At 37.8% G+C, this 24,499-nt stretch overlaps 1 protein-coding gene across 1 annotated transcript in view; it reads right to left on the bottom strand.

Annotated features, from left to right (window-relative positions):
- The window catches only part of LOC121406848 (calcium-activated chloride channel regulator 1-like), an 81,923-nt gene extending 58,537 nt beyond the window's left edge, over positions 1-23,386 (bottom strand). The window contains exons 1-6 of the mRNA XM_041597719.1: positions 23,330-23,386; positions 22,317-22,562; positions 18,155-18,379; positions 16,658-16,954; positions 1,369-1,596; positions 698-832 (exon numbers count right to left, since the gene is read on the bottom strand). Of these exons, the coding sequence (XP_041453653.1) occupies positions 698-832; positions 1,369-1,596; positions 16,658-16,954; positions 18,155-18,379; positions 22,317-22,562; positions 23,330-23,386 (1,188 nt within the window). The remainder of the gene's footprint in view (positions 1-697; positions 833-1,368; positions 1,597-16,657; positions 16,955-18,154; positions 18,380-22,316; positions 22,563-23,329) is intronic.
- Positions 23,387-24,499: the final 1,113 nt, after the last annotated feature.

The raw sequence follows: 24,499 nt of genomic DNA, 5'->3' as shown, positions 1-24,499 counted from the left end.
TGCAAGAAAAGAGGTTTTCATGGTTATTGCAGCAAATTCGAAAGATCAGTAACGATTTTTGACACATGCGTGATTTTTTTTTAAGCTACCGTGGCTTTATGAATGCACCCGATAGATGCGAACCACAGTTCAGAACAGTGACCCGAACTCTCGATCCGACAGTCAATATGAACATGATGAAGGCACACATTTGTTTTGGTCGTAGAGGGAGCTATTTAGAATAGATTCTTCGGCCTTTCGACAGAAATTAAGACTTGCAGGAAAGACGAACAAAAGAACGGTGGCATTAAAGGGCCTTTGATGGCGGCCGTTCCTTTGAAGATAAGGGAACGTTGGGCGGGAAAGCCGAAGCGAAAACCCGGATGCGGGAAGAACGATGAAGAACGGTGCATGGACTTTTGACAAGCTACCTAATTGAAAAGAAATTGTAATAAAGGTGAGTACTTTTCACATTACATTTAAGTGAAATATGCTATATAATGCTAAAAGTATTTTTCTTTAAAATCAAGACCAGAAATGAACCAGCTAATCAGATTGAAAGAATTCAATAGCTTTTAACTTTTATTGCAATTTAATCATCGCAAAAAGTTTTATGAAACAGGCCCTTGGGGATTAAAATGAGGCAATGAAAAAGATACAAGAAATGAAAGACATAAGACGCTAGCATTAAAAGAGATAACTTTTCGAACGTATATACCTTTGCTCCCAAGAAACTATTGACAACCGGGGGATAAACATCTTCCGATCGAGGTTTGGAGATCACGTTTATACTAACTTCTTCTGCAAAACTGTTAACGCCTGTGTTACTGATTTCAATGTCCCACAAGCCAGCCTAAAAAATGAAGCAGTAAAAGGAAAAGAAAATTAATCATAGCTCAAAAAATATGCATGTAGTAATCTCGCTTTCGGTCAAACTTCATTTTGTTATATATTTGACTAGTGTTCATTCTGTTGAACATCGTCATTACCATAGAAAAAAAGGCCTATACACTCAAAAAAGTGAAGTGCTAATTTAGCACTAAATGCCCTTGTATAGTGACTGCACTTTGAGTGCCGATTTAGTCATTCAAATTAGAAAATTAAAAAACTAGAAAATTAGCACTCAAAGTGCAGTCACTATACAAGAACATTCAGTGCTAAATTAACACTTTATTTTTTAATATTACTGGGTTTCTTTGTATAAAAAAGTCGGCTTTCATGGATTATCCTTTCAGGTATTTCGATACATGTACTTCAAACCTTACATTTGCATGTCATGTGTTATACTTTGGGAGCAAAATCAGTCGATTAATCAATACCAACTCTAAGACACACTCTCTACAGGGCCTATATACTTCAGACTTATCTTTTCTAATCGAGTTATCGTACCTCGGCACCTCCGATTGTGGTGGTTATTATTTTGGAGCTTGTATCGATATCATATTCTGGATCGCTGCTGTCTAAACTGGATCCGTCCGGTCCTGTCACTGCAACGGTGATGATGGGGTTAGCCGCCCATGTGAATGTCATGATAGTATCCAATCCTAGAGCAGCATCGATCATGATCGTGGTGGTCTCGATCTTACCAGAGTCTACTACGATCGATGAACTTACAACCTAGGAGGGTGTGTAAAGCAATATCAGGAATATATTTTTCTTCTGGGTGCGTCGTGGTCTAGTGGTTCTAACTCTCGCCTTTCAAACAGAGGGTCGTGGGTTCGAATCCTAACCATGGCGTATTTTCCTTCAGGAAGAAATTTATCTGCACTCGACGCAGTTGAGGTAAATGGGTACCGGCAGGAAGTAATTCCTAAAAAAGCTGTGCGCACCAGAATCGGTAGACTAGCTTTGCCAGGGTAATAAAGGAGCGCCTTGAGCACCTAGCAAGGTAACCCAGGGAACTCCCGACCGCTACGCGGGCGGGAGACCAGGGGCCCATTTCATAAAGAGATGCTATGATAGCAGGTTGCTATCATAGCAACTCTGGTAGAATAGCAACTTTTACTTGCTATACTAGCAACTTGCTATGCTAGCAACTTTGCATTTCATAAAAGCACATTCGCTGGAAAGTCAGCTTGACTTTCCAGCGAATTATTTGAATAGTCATGTACGAGGCTGATTAGGGGGAAATCCCCTTTCTCTCCATTTTTTGTTTTCAATTCAAGTCCCAAGTTAAGGTAGAAAGCACAGGCGGATCAGGGGGGGGGGGTACAGCCGGGCTGTGCCACCCCCCCCCCCCACCTTTGCCCCCACCTTTGAGAAGCAAAATTAGAAGAAAGACATTTAAAGAGAATATCTTTTTTTTTGGGTTGTTAACTTTTTCGGGAGCGAAATTATTATTTAGCAACTGCAAACAGGGTCTGCAGCATAAGACTAGCCATTGAAGCATAGTGATGGTTCTATGGTGCACGGTGATTGCTTGCAATTCTGGTAGAGAGTAGAAGAAAATGTTATTAGGTGGTCTGTCATTTATGACAGATCACCTCTTAATTTCGTCAGAATTTTCTTTTTATTAGGTGGTCTGTCTATGACAGATCACCTCTTAATTTCGTCAGAATTTTCTTTATTTATTTATTTTTACGGATTTTTCTTGTCGCCAAGTTATCTCAAAACGGACTTGCTCAATTTCATTGTATTTCATGTCATCTATAGGATCTGTCATGGACACGTGCAGTGAAGCTTTTCAAGGTCATCAGGTCATGATGACGTCATCTAGGCGCCATTTTGTAAAATCACATTATCAATCACATCTCCATTATCAATTATCAAAAATCAATCAAATTTACATCACATCAACTTCAGGTCAAGGGTCATCAGGTCATGTCATCAAAGGTCACCTGGAGGTCACGACGCGCGCGTACGCGCGCGTCAAAATTTAAAAATGCTCAAAATCACTTTTTGACCAAACGAGAGTACGTTTTAGGTCATTCTAAGCATTTCAAGAATTTGCGCGCGCGCACGCATGCGTGCGCGTTTCCGCGCGTAACACCTTAACGCAACGCAGAAACACCGTTTTTTTACATCATTGCATTGATAATAAAATTCTGAACAATTCGATACCTTGATCAACCTTCTACGACCATTAATGACGAAATTAACACCCGTTAAAGTCTGCAGCACGTGTGCGCGCGAGCTCTCACTATAGGCCATATATGGGCAAAAACATGCCTATTGAAAATTCACTGTAGCTCTTTAAATAGTCCGTTGACCCCCAATTTTTTTCATATATCGATAGAGTATGAGTTGTAGATTTGATTTCATGTCACCATTGTCCCTAAATTATATCGTGACGTCATCAAAATGGCGCCTAAACTAAAAATTTCATTTTTTCAAAAATGACGTCATCAAATTTATGCAAATTTGGTTGTAACTTCTCAAATATAGATCATTTTTCGCCCAGATTTCGATATGTTGTAGTTTAGAATGTACTCTTTCTCCGTAATTCTCATAAATTTTCATTTTGAGAAACGCATCATTGCGTAAAACAGCGATGAAAAGAGGCATGTCATTTTTCCTCATTTTGCGTGTAATCTCTATGGGACCTGACTTTTTCTCAAAACTAGATTCGACATTCCGCTATTTCGTGAGCCATATCTCCATTTTTTCTCGTCAGTTTTCTTTAAGCTTTTAGTATGTTGTAGCTGAGATTCTAAGCTTTCGCAAGTGTGCCCTTCATTTTTTTATCAGATGCCGGGATCATGCCCGTATTTCACTTGCAAAATTGGACTTGTAATTCTCAAAATTGCTTGCGTGTATTCTCTATGGGGAATATCGTGGCTTTGACTGCTTTCTAAAGGGCGCGGGTTCGAGTCCTGGGGTGAACAAGATGATTTTTTTTCAGTTTTTTTTTCTTTTTGCAACATCTTACATGATCCTTTATGATATTTAAAAGGTATAAAAGTTAAAATTTAGCAAGATAAAACAGATTATAATTGCTTTTTTCATATCACATGTGTTTTGCGTGTAATCTCTATGGGACATGACTTTTTCTCAAAACTAGATTCGACATTCCTCTATTTCGTGAGCCATATCTCCATTTTTTCTTGTCAGTTTTCTTTAGGCTTTTAGTATGTTGTAGCTGAGATTCTAAGCTTTCGCAGATGTGCCCTTCATTTTTTGATCAGATGCCGGGATCATGCCCGTATTTCACTTGCAAAATTGGACTTGTAATTCTCAAAATTGCTTACGTGTATTCTCTATGGGGAATATCGTGGCTTTGACTGCTTTCTAAAGGGCGCGGGTTCGAGTCCTGGGGTGAACAAGATGATTTTTTTTTTCAGTTTTTTTTTTCTTTTTGCCACTTCTTACATGATCCTTTATGATATTTAAAAGGTATAAATGTTTAAATTTAGCAAGATAAAACAGATTATAATTGATTTTTTTCATATCACATGTGTTTTGCGTGTAATCTGTATGGGACATGACTTTTTCTCAAAACTAGATTCGACATTCCTCTATTTCGTGAGCCATATCTCCATTGTTTCTTGTCAGTTTTCCCTGAGCTTTTAGTATGTTGTAGCCGAGATTCTAAGCTTTCGAAAATGTGCTCTTCATTTTTGATCAGATGCCGGGATCATATTCGTATTTCGCTTGCAAAATTGGAATTCTCAAAATTGCTTACGTGTATTCTCTATGGGGAATATCGTGGCTCAATGGATAACGCATTTGAATCGCTTTCACAGGGGAGCAGGTTCGAGTCCTGTGGTAAACAAGATTTTTTTTTCATTTTCTTTCTTTTTACCACCTCGTCCATGATCCTTCGTGATAATTTAATGGTATAAAATTTAAAATTTCGCAAGATAAAACAGATTATAATTACTTTGTTTCATATCACATGTATTGTCATACATGAAAGAGACCCTTTTAACAGTGCTTTATCATCTCCCGTCTTTCAGAAGTATTCCATCCATAATGAATATTCCGTCGTCATCATGAAGATCATATTGATCTGCATGAATATATGTCTGTCTATCTACCTACTCTGTATATGTATCTGTCTATCTCTCTGTCTAATATAACATATTTATCTGTTTAGATATGTATATCTATCTATCGTTCTATATATCCATCAATCTATCTGCCTGTCTCTATCTATCTTTCCATATGTATGTCTGTCTGGCTATCTATCTATATCAATCTATTTGTCTCTATCTATCTATCTATTTATCTATCTATATGTCTGTCTGTCTATCTATGTTTTATTAATATAACCACCTATCATTTATCTCTCAATCGATCACTTGATCCATCCATCGCTCCATCCACCACTCCATCCATCTATATATATAATCATCTATCTTGTATGTATCTGATTGAAGCTGTATGTTTGACGATTGTCATCATCACATCAATAATCACATTTAGCAATGGTCAAAACTTATTCTTAGGATGTCTACGATCAAGATTATCAATGATATCTATATGATTTATTTCATACATCAGCCGACACGGAATGACAAATCATGACAGACCACCTAATTCGTCCGCATGACGAATTAAATTCTAGTTTATTTTTAACGATTTTTTTGTCGCCAAGTTATCTCAAAATCGACTTGATCAATTTCATTGAATTTCATGTCATTTATAGGATCTGTCATGGACACGTCAGAATAAGCTTTTCAAGGTCAACAAGTCATGATGACGTCATCTAGGCGCCATTTTGTAAAATCACATTATCAATCACATCTCCATTATCAATTATCAAAAATCAATCAAATTTACATCACATCAACTTCAGGTCAAGGGTCATCAGGTCATGTCATCAAAGGTCACCTGGAGGTCACGACGCGCGCGTACGCGCGCGTCAAAATTAAAAAATGCTCAAAATCATTATTTGACCAAACGAGAGTACGTTTTAGGTCATTCTAAGCATTTCAAAAATTTGCGCGCGCGCACGCATGCGTGCGCGTTTCCGCGCGTAACACCTTAACGCAACGCAGAAACACCGTTTTTTACATCATTGCATTGATAATAAAATTCTAAACAATTCGATACCTTGATCAACCTTCTACGACCATTAATAACGAAATTAACACCCGTTAAAGTTTGCAGCACGTGTGCGCGCGAGCTCTCACTATAGGCCATATATGGGCAAAAACATGCCAATTGAAAATTCACTGTAGCTCTTTAAATAGTCCGTTGACCCCCAATTTTTTTTTCATATATCGATAGAGTATGAGTTGTAGATTTGATTTCATGTCACCATTGTCCCTAAATTATATCGTGACGTCATCAAAATGGCGCCTAAACTAAAAATTTTCATTTTTTCAAAAATGATGTCATCAAATTTATGCAATTTTGGTTGTAACTTCTCGAATATCATGAATATAGATCATTTTCGCCCAGATTTCGATATGATGTAGTTTAGAATATACTCTTTCTCCTCAGTAAACATAAATTTTCGTTTTGAGAAACGCTTCATTGCGTAAAACAGCGATGAAAAGAGGCATGTCATTTTTCCTCATTTTGCGTGTAATCTCTATGGGACATGACCTTTTCTCAAAACTGGATTCGACATTCCTCTATTTCGTGAGCCATATCTCCATTTTTTCTTGTCGGTTTTCCCTGAGCTTTTAGTATGTTGTAGCTGAGATTCTGAGCTTTCGCGAGTGTGCCCTTCATTTTTTGATCAGATGCCGGGATCATGCCCGTATTTCACTTCCAAAATTGGACTTGTAATTCTCAAAATTGTTTACGTGTATTCTCTATGGGGAATATCGTGGCTTTTACTGCTTTCTAAAGGGCGCGGGTTCGAGTCCTGGGGTGAACAAGATGATTTTTTTTCATTTTTTTTTTCTTTTTGCCACTTCTTACATGATCCTTTATGATAATTAAAAGGTATAAATGTTTAAATTTAGCAAGATAAAACAGATTATAATTGATTTTTTTCATATCACATGTGTTTTGCGTGTAATCTCTATGGGACATGACTTTTTCTCCAAACTAGATTCGACATTCCTCTATTTCGTGAGCCATATCTCCATTTTTTCTTGTCGGTTTTCCCTGAGCTTTTAGTATGTTGTAGCTGAGATTCTGAGCTTTCGGAAATGTGCCCTTCATTTTTTGATCAGATGCCGGGATCATGCCCGTATTTCACTTCCAAAATTGGACTTGTAATTCTCAAAATTGTTTACGTGTATTCTCTATGGGGAATATCGTGGCTTTTACTGCTTTCTAAAGGGCGCGGGTTCGAGTCCTGGGGTGAACAAGATGATTTTTTTTCATTTTTTTTTTCTTTTTGCCACTTCTTACATGATCCTTTATGATAATTAAAAGGTATAAATGTTTAAATTTAGCAAGATAAAACAGATTATAATTGATTTTTTTCATATCACATGTGTTATGCGTGTAATCTCTATGGGACATGACTTTTTCTCCAAACTAGATTCGACATTCCTCTATTTCGTGAGCCATATCTCCATTGTTTCTTGTCAGTGTTCCCTGAGCTTTTAGTATGCTGTAGCTGAGATTCTTAGCTTTCACACCTGTGCCTTCATTTTTCGATTTGATGCCGAGATCATGCCCGTTTATCGCTTGCAAAATTGGATTTGTAATTCTCAAATTTGCTTACGTGTAGAGTCTATAGGAAATATGCTAGCTCAATCGGTTAGGCGTCAGACTTGCATCTCATTCAATCATGCGGGCAGGGGTTCGAGTCCGCGGGTGAACATGATTTTTTTTACTATCTTGCGCACGATCAATTATAACAATTCTAATAATTAATAGCTTAAATATTGCAAAATAAAACAGGTTATAATTACTTTTTTTCGTAATATATCTATCTAATCATATCCGTCCATCCGCTATCTGTTATAAATCTATCTATATTTCTATCTATCTATCCATCTGTCTGTCTATCTATCTACCTACATGACATAAATGTCTATCTCTCTATTTAATATATATCTACCTGTTTGAATATGTATCTCTCTCTCACTCTATCTATCTATCCATATATATGTCAATATGTCTATCTACCTACTTTGTATATGTATCTGTCTATCTATCTCTCTCTCTGTCTAATATAATATACCTATCGGTTTAGATATATATATTTATCTATCTTTCTATATATCCATCCATCTATCTGCCTGTCTATCTATCGTTCTATATGTTTGTCTGTCTGGCTATCTATCTATCTATCTATTTCTCTTATATATATCTATTTGAATATGTCTATCTTTCTATATCAATCTATCTGTCTCTTTACCTACCTATCTATCTGTCTATCTATCTATCTATCTATATGTCTGTCTATCTATGTTTTATTAATATAACCACCTATCATTTATCTCTCTATCCCTCACTTGATCCATCCATCGCGCCATCCATCTATATATATAATCATGATCTATCTTCTATATATCTGTTTGAATATGTATGTCTGACGATTGTCATCACCACATTAATAATCACATTTGGCAATGGTCAAAATTTATTCTTTGGATGTCTACGATCAAGATTATCAATCATATCTAAATGACTCATTTCATACATTAGCCGACACTGAATGACAAATCATGACAGACCACCTAATTCGTCCGCATGACGAATTAAATTCTAGTCTTATTTCTTTCTTTCTTTATTTTTACGGATTTTCTTGTCGCCAACTTTTCTCCGAATCGGCTGAATCAATTTTGCTGATTTTTCGTCATACATAGGATCTGTCATGGACACGTCAAAATAAGCTTTTCAAGGTCATCAGGTCATGATGACGTCATCTAGGCGCCATTTTGTAAAATCACATTATCAATCATATCTCCATTATTAATTATCAAAAATCAATCAAATTAACATCACATCAATTTAAGGTCAAGGGTCATCAGGTCATGTCATCAAAGGTCACCTGAAGGTCACGACGCGCGCGTCAAAATTAAAAAATGCTCAAAATCACTTTTTGACCAAACGAGAGTACGTTTTAGGTCATTTTAAGCATTTCAAAAATTTTGCACGCGCGCACGCATGCGCGCGCGTTTCCGCGCGTAACGCCTTAACACAACGCAGAAACACCGTTTTTTTTACATCATTTCATTGATAATAAAATTCTAAACTATTTGATACCTTGATCAACCTTCTACGACCAGTAATAACGAAATAAACACCCGTTAAACTTTGCAGCACGTGTGCGCGAGCTCTCACTATAGGCCATATATGGGCAAAAACATGCCTATTGAAAATTCACTGTAGCTCTTTAAATAGTCCGTTGAACCCCAATTTTGTTTTCATATATCGATAGAGTATGAGTTGTAGATTTAATTTCATGTCACCATTGTCCCTAAATTATATCGTGACGTCATCAAAATGGCGCCTAAACTAAAAATTTCATTTTTTTCAAAAATGACGTCATCAAATTTATGCAAATTTGGTTGTAACTTCTCAAATATAGATCATTTTTCGCCCAGATTTCGATATGTTGTAGTTTAGAATGTACTCTTTCTCCTTAGTAATCATTAATTTTCGTTTTGAGAAACGCATCATTGCGTAAAACAGCGATGAAAAGAGGCATGTCATTTTTCCTCATTTTGCGTGTAATCTCTATGGGACATGACTTTTTCTCAAAACTAGATTCGACATTCTGCTATTTCGTGAGCCATATCTCCATTTTTTTCTCGTCAGTTTTCTTTAAGCCTTTAGTATGTTGTAGCTGAGATTCTAAGCTTTCGCAAGTGTGCCCTTCATTTTTTGATCAGATGCCGGGATCATGCCCGTATTTCACTTCCAAAATTGGACTTGTAATTCTCAAAATTGCTTACGTGTATTCTCTATGGGGAATATCGTGGCTTTGACTGCTTTCTAAAGGGCGCGGGTTCGAGTCCTGGGGTGAACAACATGATTTTTTTTTTCACTTTTTTTTTCTTTTTGCCACTTCTTACATGATCCTTTATGATAATTAAAAGGTATAAAAGTTAAAATTTAGCAAGATAAAACAGATTATAATTGCTTTTTTCATATCACATGTGTTTTGCGTGTAATCTCTATGGGACATGACTTTTTCTCAAAACTAGATTCGACATTCCGCTATTTCGTGAGCCATATCTCCATTTTTTCTTGTCAGTTTTCTTTAAGCTTTTAGTACGTTGTAGCTTAGATTCTAAGCTTTCGGAAATGTGCCCTTCATTTTTTGATCAGATGCCAGGATCATGCCCGTATTTCACTTGCAAAATTGGACTTGTAATTCTCAAATTTGCTTACGTGTAAAGTCTATGGGAAATATGCTAGCTCAATCGGTTAGGCGTCAGACTTGCATCTCATTCAATCATGCGGGCAGGGGTTCGAGTCCGCGGGTGAACATGATTTTTTTTTTTTACTCTCTTGTGCATGATCAGTTATAACAATTCTAATAATTAATACCTAAAATATTGCAAAATAAAACAGATTATACTTTTTTCGTATATTATATCTATCTAATCATATCCATCCATCCGCTATCTGATACAAATCTATCTATTTACCCATATATGTGTCTATCTATTTACTTACTTTGTATATGTATCTGTCTATCTATCCCTCTCTCTCTGTCTAATATAACATATTTATTTATTTATTTATTTCAGTTTTATTTCAACAGGGTGGTCTCATTTCAAGTCCATTTCTGGACCTGCTCTCCCAGAGAGCCCTGCATTCACATAAAAATATTTACATAAAAAACATAACGAAATATACATACAAAGGTAAAAATGCACATGGCATACACAATAATTCCACTCAAACTGACATCCATATTAAGATTAAGCATATGTACTATCAAAATACACAATTACCGATTACAAGAGAGAAAAAAAAAATTTAAAATAAGAAAACAAAATGAAATGTGATTAATAAAGGTCATTTTAACGTGAAAAAAAAAATGTTTACAAGAGAAACTGAAAAGTTTGCACATACTTTTTGAAACTTTGCAAAGACTTACAGTTTTGAATATTACAGGGTAATTTATTATATAACTTAGCCCCTGAAACCGCTAAGGTTTTCATTTTAAAGTCTGTTTTACATTTTGGAATGAATAATGGACTGCTTAGAGCATAGCGGGTAGAATATAATACCGGTCTTTTACTAACACATGAATTAAGATATGGTGGTGATAGGTTGTTAATGATTTTAAAAATCAAGATGCATTTCTGATATTTAATTCTTTCCTCTACTGACTGCCATTTCAATTTAATCAATAATATATTTTGGGGTGTAAAGTATTCTGCACGGAGAACTAACCGTGCATATCTATTTTGTAATTTTTGCAGCTTTGTTAGATTTTGTTTTGAGGTATTTCCCCAAACTGAATTACAATAGTTTAGTTGCGGTAGTATAAGAGAATAGTACAATGTGATCAAATTCTTATGGGAAATATAATGACGTATCCGTCGAATGCAGGCAATCGTACTCGATACTTTCTTAACAACTTCCCTTACATGAAGCGACCATGTTAGACATCTGTCTAGTGTTACACCTAGATATTTCATACTTTTAACTGATTCCAGTATATTATCATTGTAGTGAATACAAAGATTATTATTTTGAGCTTTTCTTTTAGAACCAAAGAGTATAGTTTTGGTCTTATTTGCATTTAAAAACATTCCATTATATTGTAGCCATTTCACTATACTGGAAAAGTCTTTCTGTAAATTACATTCACAAACTTTATAATCCCTTCCATGATGAAACACTGCTGTGTCATCTGCATATAAGGAAATCTTTGTCTTAGAATGGAGTTGCAAGTTACAAATATCATTTACAAAGAGACAAAAAATTAATGACCCCAGTATTGATCCTTGCGGAATTCCAGATTTCACAGTTAGAAAATTACTCTTAGTACCTTGCAAAAATACACATTGTTGCCCATTGGACAGATAAGACTCGAACCATTTTAGTTCAACTCCCCCAATACCATACAATAACATTTTCTGTATAATCAATCGATGTGGTATAACGTCGAACGCTTTTTTCAAATCAAGAAAAATGGCGCCAGTGACCAGACCTTTATCCATGTTATCTAGAATACCTTCGACTATTTCAGTCAAGCATGTTAAAGTTGAATGCCCGGGTCTAAATCCTGATTGGCGTTCACTTAACAGAGAATGTTTGTTTAAGTAAGTATATACCTGGTTATGTACAGCCTTCTCAAATATCTTCGAAATTATGGGGAGAACAGAGATAGGTCGGTAGTTAGTAAGTTCCATTTTGTCTCCACCTTTATGAATAGGGGTTACTTTAGCAACCTTGAATTCATGGGGAACGTACCCTTCTAGCAATGAACAATTGAACAATACTGTAAGGACTCTATAAATATGTGGGGCAGCTATTTTAAGTAGCTTTGGAGGAAGATCATCAATCCCAACTGCTTTTGAAACATCAAGCTTGAGTAGTTCTTTTAATACAAAACTTTCTTTGACCTCTGTAAATTCGAATTTATGTTCCGTTTGCGGTAGTGTTTGCAATGCATTTATATTGAGATGAGAATATATATTTGATATGTATATCTATCTATCGTTCTATATATCCATCAATCTATCTGCCTGTCTCTATCTATATCTATCTGTTTTGATATGTATATCTATCTATCGTTCTATATATCCATCAATCTATCTGCCTGTCTCTATCTATCTTTATATATGTATGTCTGTCTGGCTATCTATCTATATCAATCTATTTGTCTCTATCTATCTATTTATCTATCTATATGTCTGTCTGTCTGTCTATCTATGTTTTATTAATATAACCACCTATCATTTATCTCTCAATCGATCACTTGATCCATCCATCGCTCCATCCATCACTCCATCCATCTATATATATATATATAATCATCTATCTTGTATGTATCTGTTTGAAGATGTATGTCTGACGATTGTCATCACCACATCAATAATCACATTTAGCAATGGTCAAAACTAATTCTTAGGATGTCTACGATCAAGATTATCAATATATCTAAATGATTTATTTCATACATTAGCCGACACTGAATGACAAATCATGACAGACCACCTAATTCGTCCGCATGACGAATTAAATTCTAGTTTTTCCTTGTCATCACAAAGCATTGTTTCTCCAGTGGGTATGTTTTATGAAAGAGAATTTATTTATATTAGCCCTATGGCAGGGAAAAGATTATTTTGACAAAGATGAGGTCTCATTATTACCCGTCGAAATTTCACCTTTCACTAAATTTTCTACAGCACAATTTTAATCCCAGTCCCACACTTGACTATTTGTGTTAGTAATGCAAGGTTGTATCAACAACAAGGCAGGCGCAGGCCACTGCTGGTGCAGTGCTGTTAAAAATCACCTGAAGCAAGTAAATTTGTACGCTCTAATTATGCATGAAACATCGAAAATGACCTTAAAAGATTATTTTTGTTCATAATGGAAATTATTTTTAAGTTATCAGTTTCAACGGCGAATAACCATTCAGTAAATGGATTCAACAATGCCAACACTCACAGCCACAACTTTTTTTGAGAAAGTCACAAACGGGGAAAAAAAGCAATTTATCATTTTTTATGGCCATAGGGCTTTTTTTCAGGCCTTGAATTAAACACATAATAGATCCACCTTCCTCTATTTTCATGATTTTTTCCCACAAAAAAAAATCCTCTCCATTTGTCATTTTCTTTTAAAGTCTGTCTATAGTCATGATAGTATAATCTTCCTTTTTTTTACCTGCCCTGGGATAAACTAAAAAATATGCTGTCTCGGAGGAATTTCTCAGCATTTTATTTTTTTGTCGGTAGGCAGGACAAAAAATAAGCATTTCTATTAGAAAGCATTAACTTAATATATTCTTTATTACTATTGGCATTATTATCATCAGACATTGCTGCAAATATTCGTTCTCTTGTAAGAGCCCTGTGGGCATGCCTGAGCACAACATACACCATACTTAACAATGAAAAACCTGTTACAGTGTCAACTTGACGCTCCCCCATGACCAGCGTCAAATATTTAACCCTATTTGACGCTCCAGTAACCATACTTGACTCTCCAGTAAAAAGTTGACGCTCTTACTGGAGCGTCAACTTTTTATGAAATGCGCTGCAGCGTCAAATATTAAACTTGACGCTGCAAGTGAAAATTTGACGCTGTTTTGGGACTTGACGCTGACGCTCTACCTTTATGAAATGGGCCCCAGGACCTTAGGTGTAATTGACCATACTAACCTGACAAGCGTGAAGTATGGTCAAAATAATTCTCCGAATAAATAGTTAAAACAGAAATCAAGCACTTACCACGATTATATGGATGAAGGTCTAACGAGTGGCAGTTTCCTGACATCTGGGCACAAAATGGAACCTCAAAAAAAAACGAAAAAGTTCTCTCCTTCTACCCCAGTCTCGATCGGCCATTTTGTTACGATTCATAAAAAAAAATGGCCGATCGAGACGGGGTAGAAGGAGAGAACTTTTCGGGGTTTTTTTTTGAGGTTCCAGTTTGTGTCCAGATGTCAGGAAACTGCCACTCGTTAGACCTTCATCCATATAATCGTGGTAAGTGCTTGATTTCTGTTTTAACTATTTATTCGGAGAATTATTTTGACCATACTTCACGCTTGTCAGGTGAGTATGGTCAATTACACGTAAGGTCCTGGGCTCCCGCTCGCGTAGCGGTCGGGAGTTCCCTGGGTTACTAGCAAGGTGGATACGTGGGCTATACAAATCCTACATTATTTTTTTTTCTTAGATCGACCATGAAAGCAATAATATTATCCACCGACTCAACCAACGACTTAGTGACAGGCCTGTTTTTCATGGTTAATTGTGATTTCTGATAAATGTTACCTCCGAAATTTTCAATTTTTTCTATCAAAATTAGAGGGAAATGGAATATCACAAAATCTGTTAAGACATTGATAAATGTGAAGTGCTGAAATATAAAGTCTATCAAAGTCTATAAGGTGCAAAATAAATAGAGCGTAGACTGGTTTGCGCATGGGGAGGTGCTTGCCAGTGTCGGAACTCCTCTCAGCGGGAGGATGCTTTTTGCATTTCTAACGTGAAATGAAATGATTTCGTGCACTTTTTGAAGAATTTTGTGAAAAATATCAGTAAGAAATGTAAGTTTTCAACATCTCTTGGGGGAGGCAACTGTCCACACTCATTGGGCGGATCCAGGGGGTGAGGGGCCCAGGCCCCCCTCTTGGCGAGACAAAAAGGGAAAAAAAGGGGGAAAGGAAAAGAGGGGGGTGGGGAGAGGAAGACAAAGTGAATAAAATAAGGTGAGGGGGAGACGTAGAAAACACACACAAAAAGACATTCACATCACCAAATAACGTCAAGTTTTGAAATCGAAATACAAAACGTATATCAGCTCAGACATGGCATAGGCGGATCCAAAAGGGTGCCTCCCTCTATTGGCGGAGCCAAAAAGAAAAAGAAGAGAGAAGGGAAAGAGAAAAGGAAAAATGAGAGGAGGAAGACGAGTAAATAAAATAAGGTGAGGGGAAGAAAAAAATTGGCTAGCGCTTCGCAAGCTTAAAATATTCAGTTATTAAGTTAATGTACGAAACATATTTAAGCTCGCACATCGAGTTTTCATTATTTTGTTTGATTTACACATTAATTTAAGAAAGTGCTCAGTAAAATGTCTGTTTTATGGTCCGAATATCAATATTTTCCCTCGCACTCCTCGCTTGCATTATTTGAATTGACAAGTAAATTACCTTATTTTTTTTCGTATTTCGTAAATATCCCTTTTCAGGTCTGATTGTCAAAACGTATCAGCTTGTGCTGCGCGCTCCCATTTTTATTGGTAGGTTATGCATACACCTATATTAATTATATAACAACTTAAAATACCCGTTTCATGAAAATTTATCAATAATTTCGGCTGGCGAATTGCGCTTGCATTAATTGTGAGACGTATATTGACCAATGCATCCTATTCATAGTTATAAAAGGGCTTAAAATGCCCAGTTCCAGGCCCTAATTTAAACAAATTTCGAACTTTCATTAGGCTTATTAGATTAATGAATAAGATAATAATAACTGAGTTTTCCCCTTTTTCAGAATGGTATAGCGCTTAGGAAGAGAAATAGGAAGATATTCATCCTTTTCATATGATGACACAATGTCCTTAGAATCCTGGGTCAAAATAATAACAAAAACAAAAAGATATTATCCCGCGCTTCGCGCTTGCATCATTTATTAAGTGCGATCCATATCCACTGAATAATTTTCTTACGCAGTTCTTGAAATAGTAACTAAATTGACCCATTTTTAGAATGTCTGTTTTTAGATCGCGTTCGTATTATTGCCTTCATGGCCAACTGCAAAAAGTCCTTGACAGGTACTCCCTTTAAGATCAGGCCAGAACAAACATTAAAAATTTCTGCTCGGGCTTCGCGCTCGCAGTAATTATCTAGCTAGTTACATACGCATCTTGTTCAGGATCAGAAACCTAGCTCAGAATAATAAATTTTCACGACAAAATACATGAATTTCCCCCTTATTTTAGGTCACGCTTCGCGCCATTCAAAGAAGGCTTATGAGATTATCAAATATTTATGTTGCCGATCGGGGAAAATATGGGTGGAAAAAATTCACCCCCCCCCCCTCCCCCGTATTGGCGAAAACGATCCGTCCCTGCAGACTTCCTGCCGCGGCTCAGCTGCGTACGGAAATGATATGATATAAAATGTAATATAGTGACAATGACAGCATAAAATTGATTGAATACAGAACTTTCTAACCTGTATTGGTGCAGAATCAGGAATACTTTGAGGCCTTGTGGCTATTATTGACACAAAAGCAGAGATGACACACTGTGCACTGCCTCCATCAGGACAGGTATACGATGTACCGCCTGTCATCTGGGCCAGTTCCTCCATCTGAGTATCAGCTAGAAAGATGGCAATTGTGTGTACAATAACACCTGAACTTTCGATATCCCCCAGAGTGTCCGCTATATTTGGTTCCCTATTTTCCAATCCGTCGCTGAGGAGTATGAGATAGGCGCCTCGGGAATCCATTCCGAAGTATTGAGCAACCTTTGAGTACATTTTTATATGGATCATAATGTAAAAAGTGTGAACTATTATCAGATGAATAGGTTTGGTAATTTGGTAGATGAAAATGAATGGAAGCTTAAAAGTGCCATCCAGATGTTTATGTATATAGGCCCTAATCATCTCGTCATGTCTACATCTCTTTTTATTGGGAAAATGATAAGATAACGAGATCTCGGACCTCGTCACGTCTACATCCCACGTGGGAGATATGACATCTTGGATCTCGACGTCATGTCTACATCTTTTAGAAGAGACGATCAGATGGCAAGATCTTAGGTCTAAGATCTTGCCATCTGGTCATCTCTTCTAAAAGATGTGGACATGGCGAGATCCAATATCTTGCCATTTGATCATCTCTTCTAAAAGATGTAGACATGGCCAGATCCGAGATCTTGCCATCTGGTCATCTCTTCTATAAGATGCAGACATGACGAGATCTAAGATCTTGTCATCTGATCACCTTTCGTCCTCTTATCCTTTTCCCTAAGAGATGTAGAAATGACGAAATGAATATATGAACATCTGGGTGGCACTTTTACACTTCCATGGAAATCAAGTAGCTAAGCAAGTTGGGTTTAAAAAATCTAGAACTTAATTCAAAGGCATACAATGCCCGTGTTAGAATCTTCAAGACTAAGACATATTGTATCTCTTGGTCAGTCGGTGGTAGCGTGGCGGGGGGGGGGGGGATAGCCCGTCCGATAGGCTTTGGAATCCATGGCGCACATGCATGCCCCCACCCTCAAGTGAAAATATAGGTTCCCCCAAGGAATTATGAACAAACTAAAATCAAAGCTATACCAAAAACATTTTATTCAAGATGTACAGTGGTCTTGAATATAATTTTCACTCTTCACTTCTTATTATAAGCTGCAATGTAAGCCTTTATTCCCATTCTTATCTACAACTCGGACCTGTAACGAAGACAATTTCCATAAGCAACATAACGCATTGACTTAACATGATTACATGTACTTCAATGATATTTTTGATAAAGTCTGAATGAATTTGCTGTCATCTTAATATATTTGAACAAATTTTAATACTGTTATTTCAATTACAGTTTAGATTTATTTCAAAAGAAAAAATGGCAGAGTAGTGCGTGGACAACTGCATTACATTTTTAATATAGAAAAAAATTAAAATTAATTATAGCAAAGACAGACGAAAGATGCACACCTGAATCCCCTCGAGAATTCCGCATCCAATACACGTAGCGCCATTGACAGACCCAGGTAGCCGTGATTTCAATTCAGACCTTGATGAAACACTGATTAATTGAACCATGTAAGAATTAACTCTGGAAGATGAACTGAACTCGACGATGCCCACGTAATTATCATCAGGCACTACACTCTGGATGAAGTTTGAGGCCCCTTTGATCATCTTTTCAAAACGCTCCCCCTGTTTGGAATTCAGAAGAACAGAGTGACAAAAGAAATACTTTTAAAATACAGTTTATAAACGTTCAAAAAGATGATGTTGTAATCAGAGATAGTTCGCATTTAAAAGAGGCAATGATAACAATATGGCATAGATGAAGGTGATTATAATAAAGGCCTGGTCCCACTGGCCGACGGATTTCATAAGAGACACAGCGGACTAGCAAAATTTCGCGGGTGGTTCCATCCGTTTTAATCCGCCCCAGAAATTGACAAACTTGGGGAAAATTTGGCGAAAATATAACGGAAAAGAACGGACGTTGGTAGTACGTAGCACGGATGTTAAACTGTTAATGATTGGAAAACTTGCGGATGAAAACGGATGGAAGTGGATGACAGCTCCGAAGGGGTTACCGGGGGTTTTTGGATACTTTATTTACGAGATGCATACGCTTACATCTTTTCTATTTCTGTGCTACTAACGACGTATAGACGTCCGATGTACATAATCTATCCTCCCTATATCTGTTGTTCAGCTTCAATGGATCTGAGTTGCGAGGATGCCCAGAAGATGCAGTGAAGATACAGCGGACGTTTAACGGATGATAACGGAACGTTTGTTGCTGGTATATATTGCGGATTTACGTCGTACCGGCTGAAGAAAGTTCATACGTAGAGGCCGTTCTCATTACGTTTTCTAAAACTAAATTTAGTTTACTGAAAACCGATTCAGAAAACCAGTTTGGAAGATCGCTTTGCCAGCATTCCCACTTGATAACACGAAAATGTTCTTTAAACTCACTTCACGTAAAACGATCTTGTTGCTATGGGTGACATGACATTTGCGCGAAATTCGAAACCGCAGCGTGTAGCGCGCTCCAAATGTGCGAAGATCGCTTCCCGAAGAACGGTTGTGTCCTCACTTAGGCTAAAACCAGTTTCACGGGGCAAAGCAATCTTGAAAACTACATCGCGAGGTAGTTTTCTGAAGATCGCTTCGACCGTCCTCACTACACGTTAAACTAGTTTCCACTATAAAACTAGTTTTAGAATCGTAGTAAGAACGGAGCCCCTTTCACAACTAACGTACGACATGTTTACGACCGCCTGCAACAGTTTTTTTCTTGTTGTTGCACGATCGATCCCTTGGTGTCTTGCGAGCACTCGCAGTCGTTGTAGACGATTGCACGAACTCGAGGTGGTCGGAGGTGGTCTTGACTGGTCGCATCTGAACTTTGAAACTGTTAAAAATCCAAATGCGATCAAATACGATTGATGCACTCGCATCAGGTCGTGCCATCGGTCGGGCGATCATCGTGTGAGTGTTGTTCAACGTTGTACGACTTGGTGCGAGAGGTGTCACAACTAAGAAGTCGCATTTATTGACTGGAGGTCGTACAACACTTGCACATGTACTAGCGACCTTCATGTACAAGAGACCTGTCTTGCGACTGGGTGCGATAATATATGGGCCCAAAAAACTGTTGCAAGACCGATCGCAACGGCTTACAACATTGCACTACCGTTTCATTCGCATGTATGAGACCGTTCCACTCTCAATCCCGCGTGCAACACTCGCATGTGATCGCACGAGCACAATAAGAGCATATGCGCGACTTCCTCGTGCAACGGGGTTTACTAGTTGTTTTCATTGTACGACAGCTGTGGAGCGTTGTGGCCCAGTGGATAAGTCTTTAAGCTTTTGCCCTAAGCCCCTTTCACAATTGACGTACGACCATTTGCGACCTTTTGATCGTGCGACAGGCTGCAACAGGCATCAATCGCTAGTCATCTCATAAGATCGCACAGAGGCTTTCACAGTTGCAACAGCTGTCGTACAACAAAAACAACTAGTAAACCCCGTTGCACGAGTAAGTCGCATGTGCTCTTATTGTGCTCGTGCGATCACTTGCGAGTGTTGCACGAGGGATTGCGAGTTTAACGGTCGCATAAATGCGAATGAAACGGTAGTGCAATGTTGTAAGCCGCTGCGATCGGTCTTGCAACAGTCTTATTGACCATATATTATCGCATCCAGTCGCAAGACAGGTCTCTGTACATGTAGGTCGCTAGCACATGTGCAAGTGTTGTGCGACCTCCAGTCGAGTAAATGCGACTACTTTGTCGTGCCACCTCTCGCACCAAGTCGTACAACGTTGAACAACACTCGCACGATGATCGCCCGACCAATGGTACGACCCCCGGGGTACGGCCTGTTGCGAGTGAATCGATCGTATTTGACCGCGTTCGGATTTTGAACATGTTCAAAGTTCTGTTGAGACCAGTCACGACCAACTCGAGTTCGTGCGACCGTCTACAACGACTGCGAGTGCTCGCAAGACACCAAGAGATCGATCGTGCAACAACAAGAAAAATCTGTTGCAGGCGGTCGTAAACTGGTCGGACGTCAATTTTGAAAGGGGCTGAACGGTCGCATACGGTCTTGCAACAGTCTTATATAATCGCATCCAGTCGCAAGACTAGTCTCTGTAGGTCTCATGCACATGTTCAAGTGTTGTACGACCTCCAGTCGACTAAATGCGACTATACTTAGTTGTGCCACCTCTTGCAACAAGTCGTACAACGTTGAACAACGCTCACACGATGATCGCCCGACCGATGATACGACCTGATGCGAGTGAATCAGTAGTATTTAATCGCGTTTGGATTTTGAACAAGTTCAAAGTTCAGATGCGACCAGTCACGACCACCTCCGACCACCTCGAATTCATGCGATCGTCTACAACGACTGCGAGTGGTCGCAAGACACCAAGAGATCGATCGTGCAACGACAAGAAAAAAACTGTTGCAGGCGGTCGTAAACAGGTCGTACGTCAATTGTGAAAGGGGCTTTAGAAACAGAGGGTCGTGGGTAATTCGAATCCCAGCCATAGCGTAATTTCCTCCAGCAAGAAATGTATCCACATTGTGCTGCACTCGACCCAGGTGAGGTGAATGCACCATTTTCCTCATATACTACCTAGATTGATGTGTAACGATTAGAGGTTTCTGATTTGAATGCGCCCTGTTACAACCGACATGACCGATAATGTCGCAGCGTCGCATAATTTCATACCAACGCAAAATGTCGTGGTGAACATCAAATGCATAATGTCAAAGTCAACGCATAACGTCGTACCTTTTGTATATATGTATAAGTTATCTTCAAACACTTAAATTGTCCTCACAAGATTTCACTCTTAAAAATGATATCTGCCACACCCCAAATTAAGACCTTAAGACCTTAGGATTGGCTCTGACGGGACTTTTATGACCATTGATATTTTTGTTATCATCATCACTATCATCATCACCATTATCATCATCACTGTAATCATCATCACTAAATCATCATCATAATGATGCACAGCATTTGTATAGCGCCATATATTTGTCAAAGACATTTAAAGGCGCATTTTTGGAGGAGCCAGCCAATCTGGGTCGCTTAGAAGGGTGCGCACACAGAACTGTGACTCATAGGTCTCCTCCCGATATAACTGGTTGGGGGAATGCAGTTGGACCACTATACAACGGGGTTTCCCCCTACTCTTATTCAAATAGCGCAGTCGGTTCTATTCGAGAGACGGAGTGTTTTCCACTGATACATAGCCTGTATCTATGAAACAGGGGAGAGACGTTTACACACAACGCATGACTCGAACCCACGATCTTTGGTTCGACGGGCAGACGCGTTACCGACTGAGCCAACATCGCATCATTATCATCATCATCACCATTATCATCATCATCAATATCATTATCATCACCATCCCCATCATCATCATCATTTGATTAATCAGCCTATGAATTTACGGTTAATTAGAGTTTCTATTGAAATGGATTTCTTCACTTTTTTTTACATACATACCAAATAAATTTGTTGCTATTGCAGACTGATATTTTGGGGAGATATAGCTTTCAGATCTAAATAAATTCCTTGAAGGAGTGAGTAAACTTACATCCATAGACCCACTTGTATCTAAAACAAGAACAATCCTAAGAGTTCCCTCTGGTTGAACCACAATAAAGTTTGGTGAAGTGTTTGTATCCTCTGGCAAGGGAGGGCTGTTTCCAGACCTGAAGTCATTCGATTTCCTCATCACATCCCACACGCTCTGATAATCGCATTTCAGATTCTGCAGATTAGGAGCCATATCATTGTGCTTCCTGCCCTCATCAGCATTTCTGTCGCAGAACGTGTCAATCTGTTCATTTGTGGGAAAAGCCAAATACAATTGATAGTGAATTGTTTCACGCCACATTCTATCCAAACCATAATGCTGCATTGATCTAGAAGAATCACAAGAAGTCGTGTACCTTGCATCTTTTTAAAGGACAAGTCCACCCCAACAACAACTTGATTTGAATAAAAAGAGAAAAAATCAACAAGCATAACACTGAAAATTTCATCAAAATCGGATGTAAAATAAGAAAGTTATGGCATTTTAAAGTTTCACTAATTTTCAACAAAATAGTTATATGAACGAGCCAGTTACATCCAAATGAGAGAGTTGATGACATCACTCACTCACTTTTTCTTTCGTATTTTATTATATGACATATGAAATATTGTTATTTTCTCGTCATTGTCATGTGAAATGAAGTTTCATTCCTCCCTGAACACGTGCATGGAATTCCATTATTTTAACATTTTGTGCTTCAGGCAAGGAGGTCCCAATTGTCAAATTCGTAAAAATTGAAATATTGTATAATTCAAACAATAAAAAACAAAAGAAATAGTGAGTGACATCATCGACTCTCTCATTTGGATGTAACTGGCTCGTTCATTTAACTATTTTGTTGAAAATAAGCGAAACTTTGAAATGTCATAACTTTCTTATTTGACATCCGATTTTGATGAAATTTTCAGCATTGTGCTTGTTTGATTTTTCTCCATTGATTCAAATCAACATTTTTCTGAGGTGGACTTGACCTTTAAATTAATGAAGTTTTATTTGCCCTAAGAGCCCACCGCCTGTATCCTATAATAAGCCCTGTACCATCGATCTCCAAATTCTATAGGGCTCATTCTGAAAACTGGCAGTACTGTACTATAATCTTTTAAAACTTTTATTCGTATGTGCCTTTGGTTTGTATTTCTTTACCAAGATTTGATTCATTTGATAACAGTGTACATTGTATAAATTCAGCTGTCATGTTTCGATCATGCATGTAAATTTTGAATCAAACCCACACATGACCACCCCCGCAACACACGCACATCGATAAAAATTAACCCAGCCTCAAATACATGAGGTTTGACCAATATACCACTCGACCAATTCGTTAGGGGTGATAAACCGGCGGAACGAGTTAACTTGTGTGAAAAGGAAAAATAAAACTCAAGGAGTGCTTTGAGAACAATTGGACAAACAATAAGAAAATGAGAAAATTTGAGTGTTAGATTCAATAGTCTTATGGATATTCTCTCATTTGCAAGACAACCATTAAGATGTCTGATCTTACTCTATCCAACGACTGAGCTATCGCGCCTCTATTCACGATCTCAACATTTAAACGCTCAAAAATAACTTACTGTTTGTTCAATTTATTGCTCTCAAACTTTCATCGATCTGATTCTTGGTTTTCCCACAACCTATTCTACTGAACTGAATGAAGAAACTGGGCCACAGATGGGACTGTCCCGATTCGAGAATTATTGTTTGAGTCCATTGTTAGAAAAGAAAAGAACAAAACTAATATTTACACTGGTTTACTCAGGTGCATGCGTAGCAATCAAAGTTGATGAAAGACATTGACCAGAAATTGATCAGAAATTTAGAATTTCTTCAATCTTCTCGATCAATTATTTCACTTTAAACCTATATAAAGGAACATTGGCATAAAGGCCTTCTTTCCACAAATACACGTACACACCCAGTGGCGTAACTAAGGGGGGCATGGGGGACCCTTCCCCCAATCGGCTGGCAAAAAAGGGGGGAAATGAGAAAAAATGGAGAAAGGAAGAGAACGTAGTGGGGAAAAAAAAATTATTGTTCATTAGGATATTCTCATGTTTTACTTATGTTATGTTATATTACATAAGAAGCATTTTCATCACTTTATGAAACATTATTTGCTCAGGGCCCATGTCTTCATTGTTTTTGGTGCTCGCATAAACTGTTTAACGAGATATATAATC

The sequence above is a fragment of the Lytechinus variegatus genome, chromosome 2 (genome assembly GCF_018143015.1).
Source record: "Lytechinus variegatus isolate NC3 chromosome 2, Lvar_3.0, whole genome shotgun sequence".
Taxonomy (NCBI): domain Eukaryota; kingdom Metazoa; phylum Echinodermata; class Echinoidea; order Temnopleuroida; family Toxopneustidae; genus Lytechinus; species Lytechinus variegatus.
This window is presented reverse-complemented; position numbering and strand designations above follow the sequence as displayed.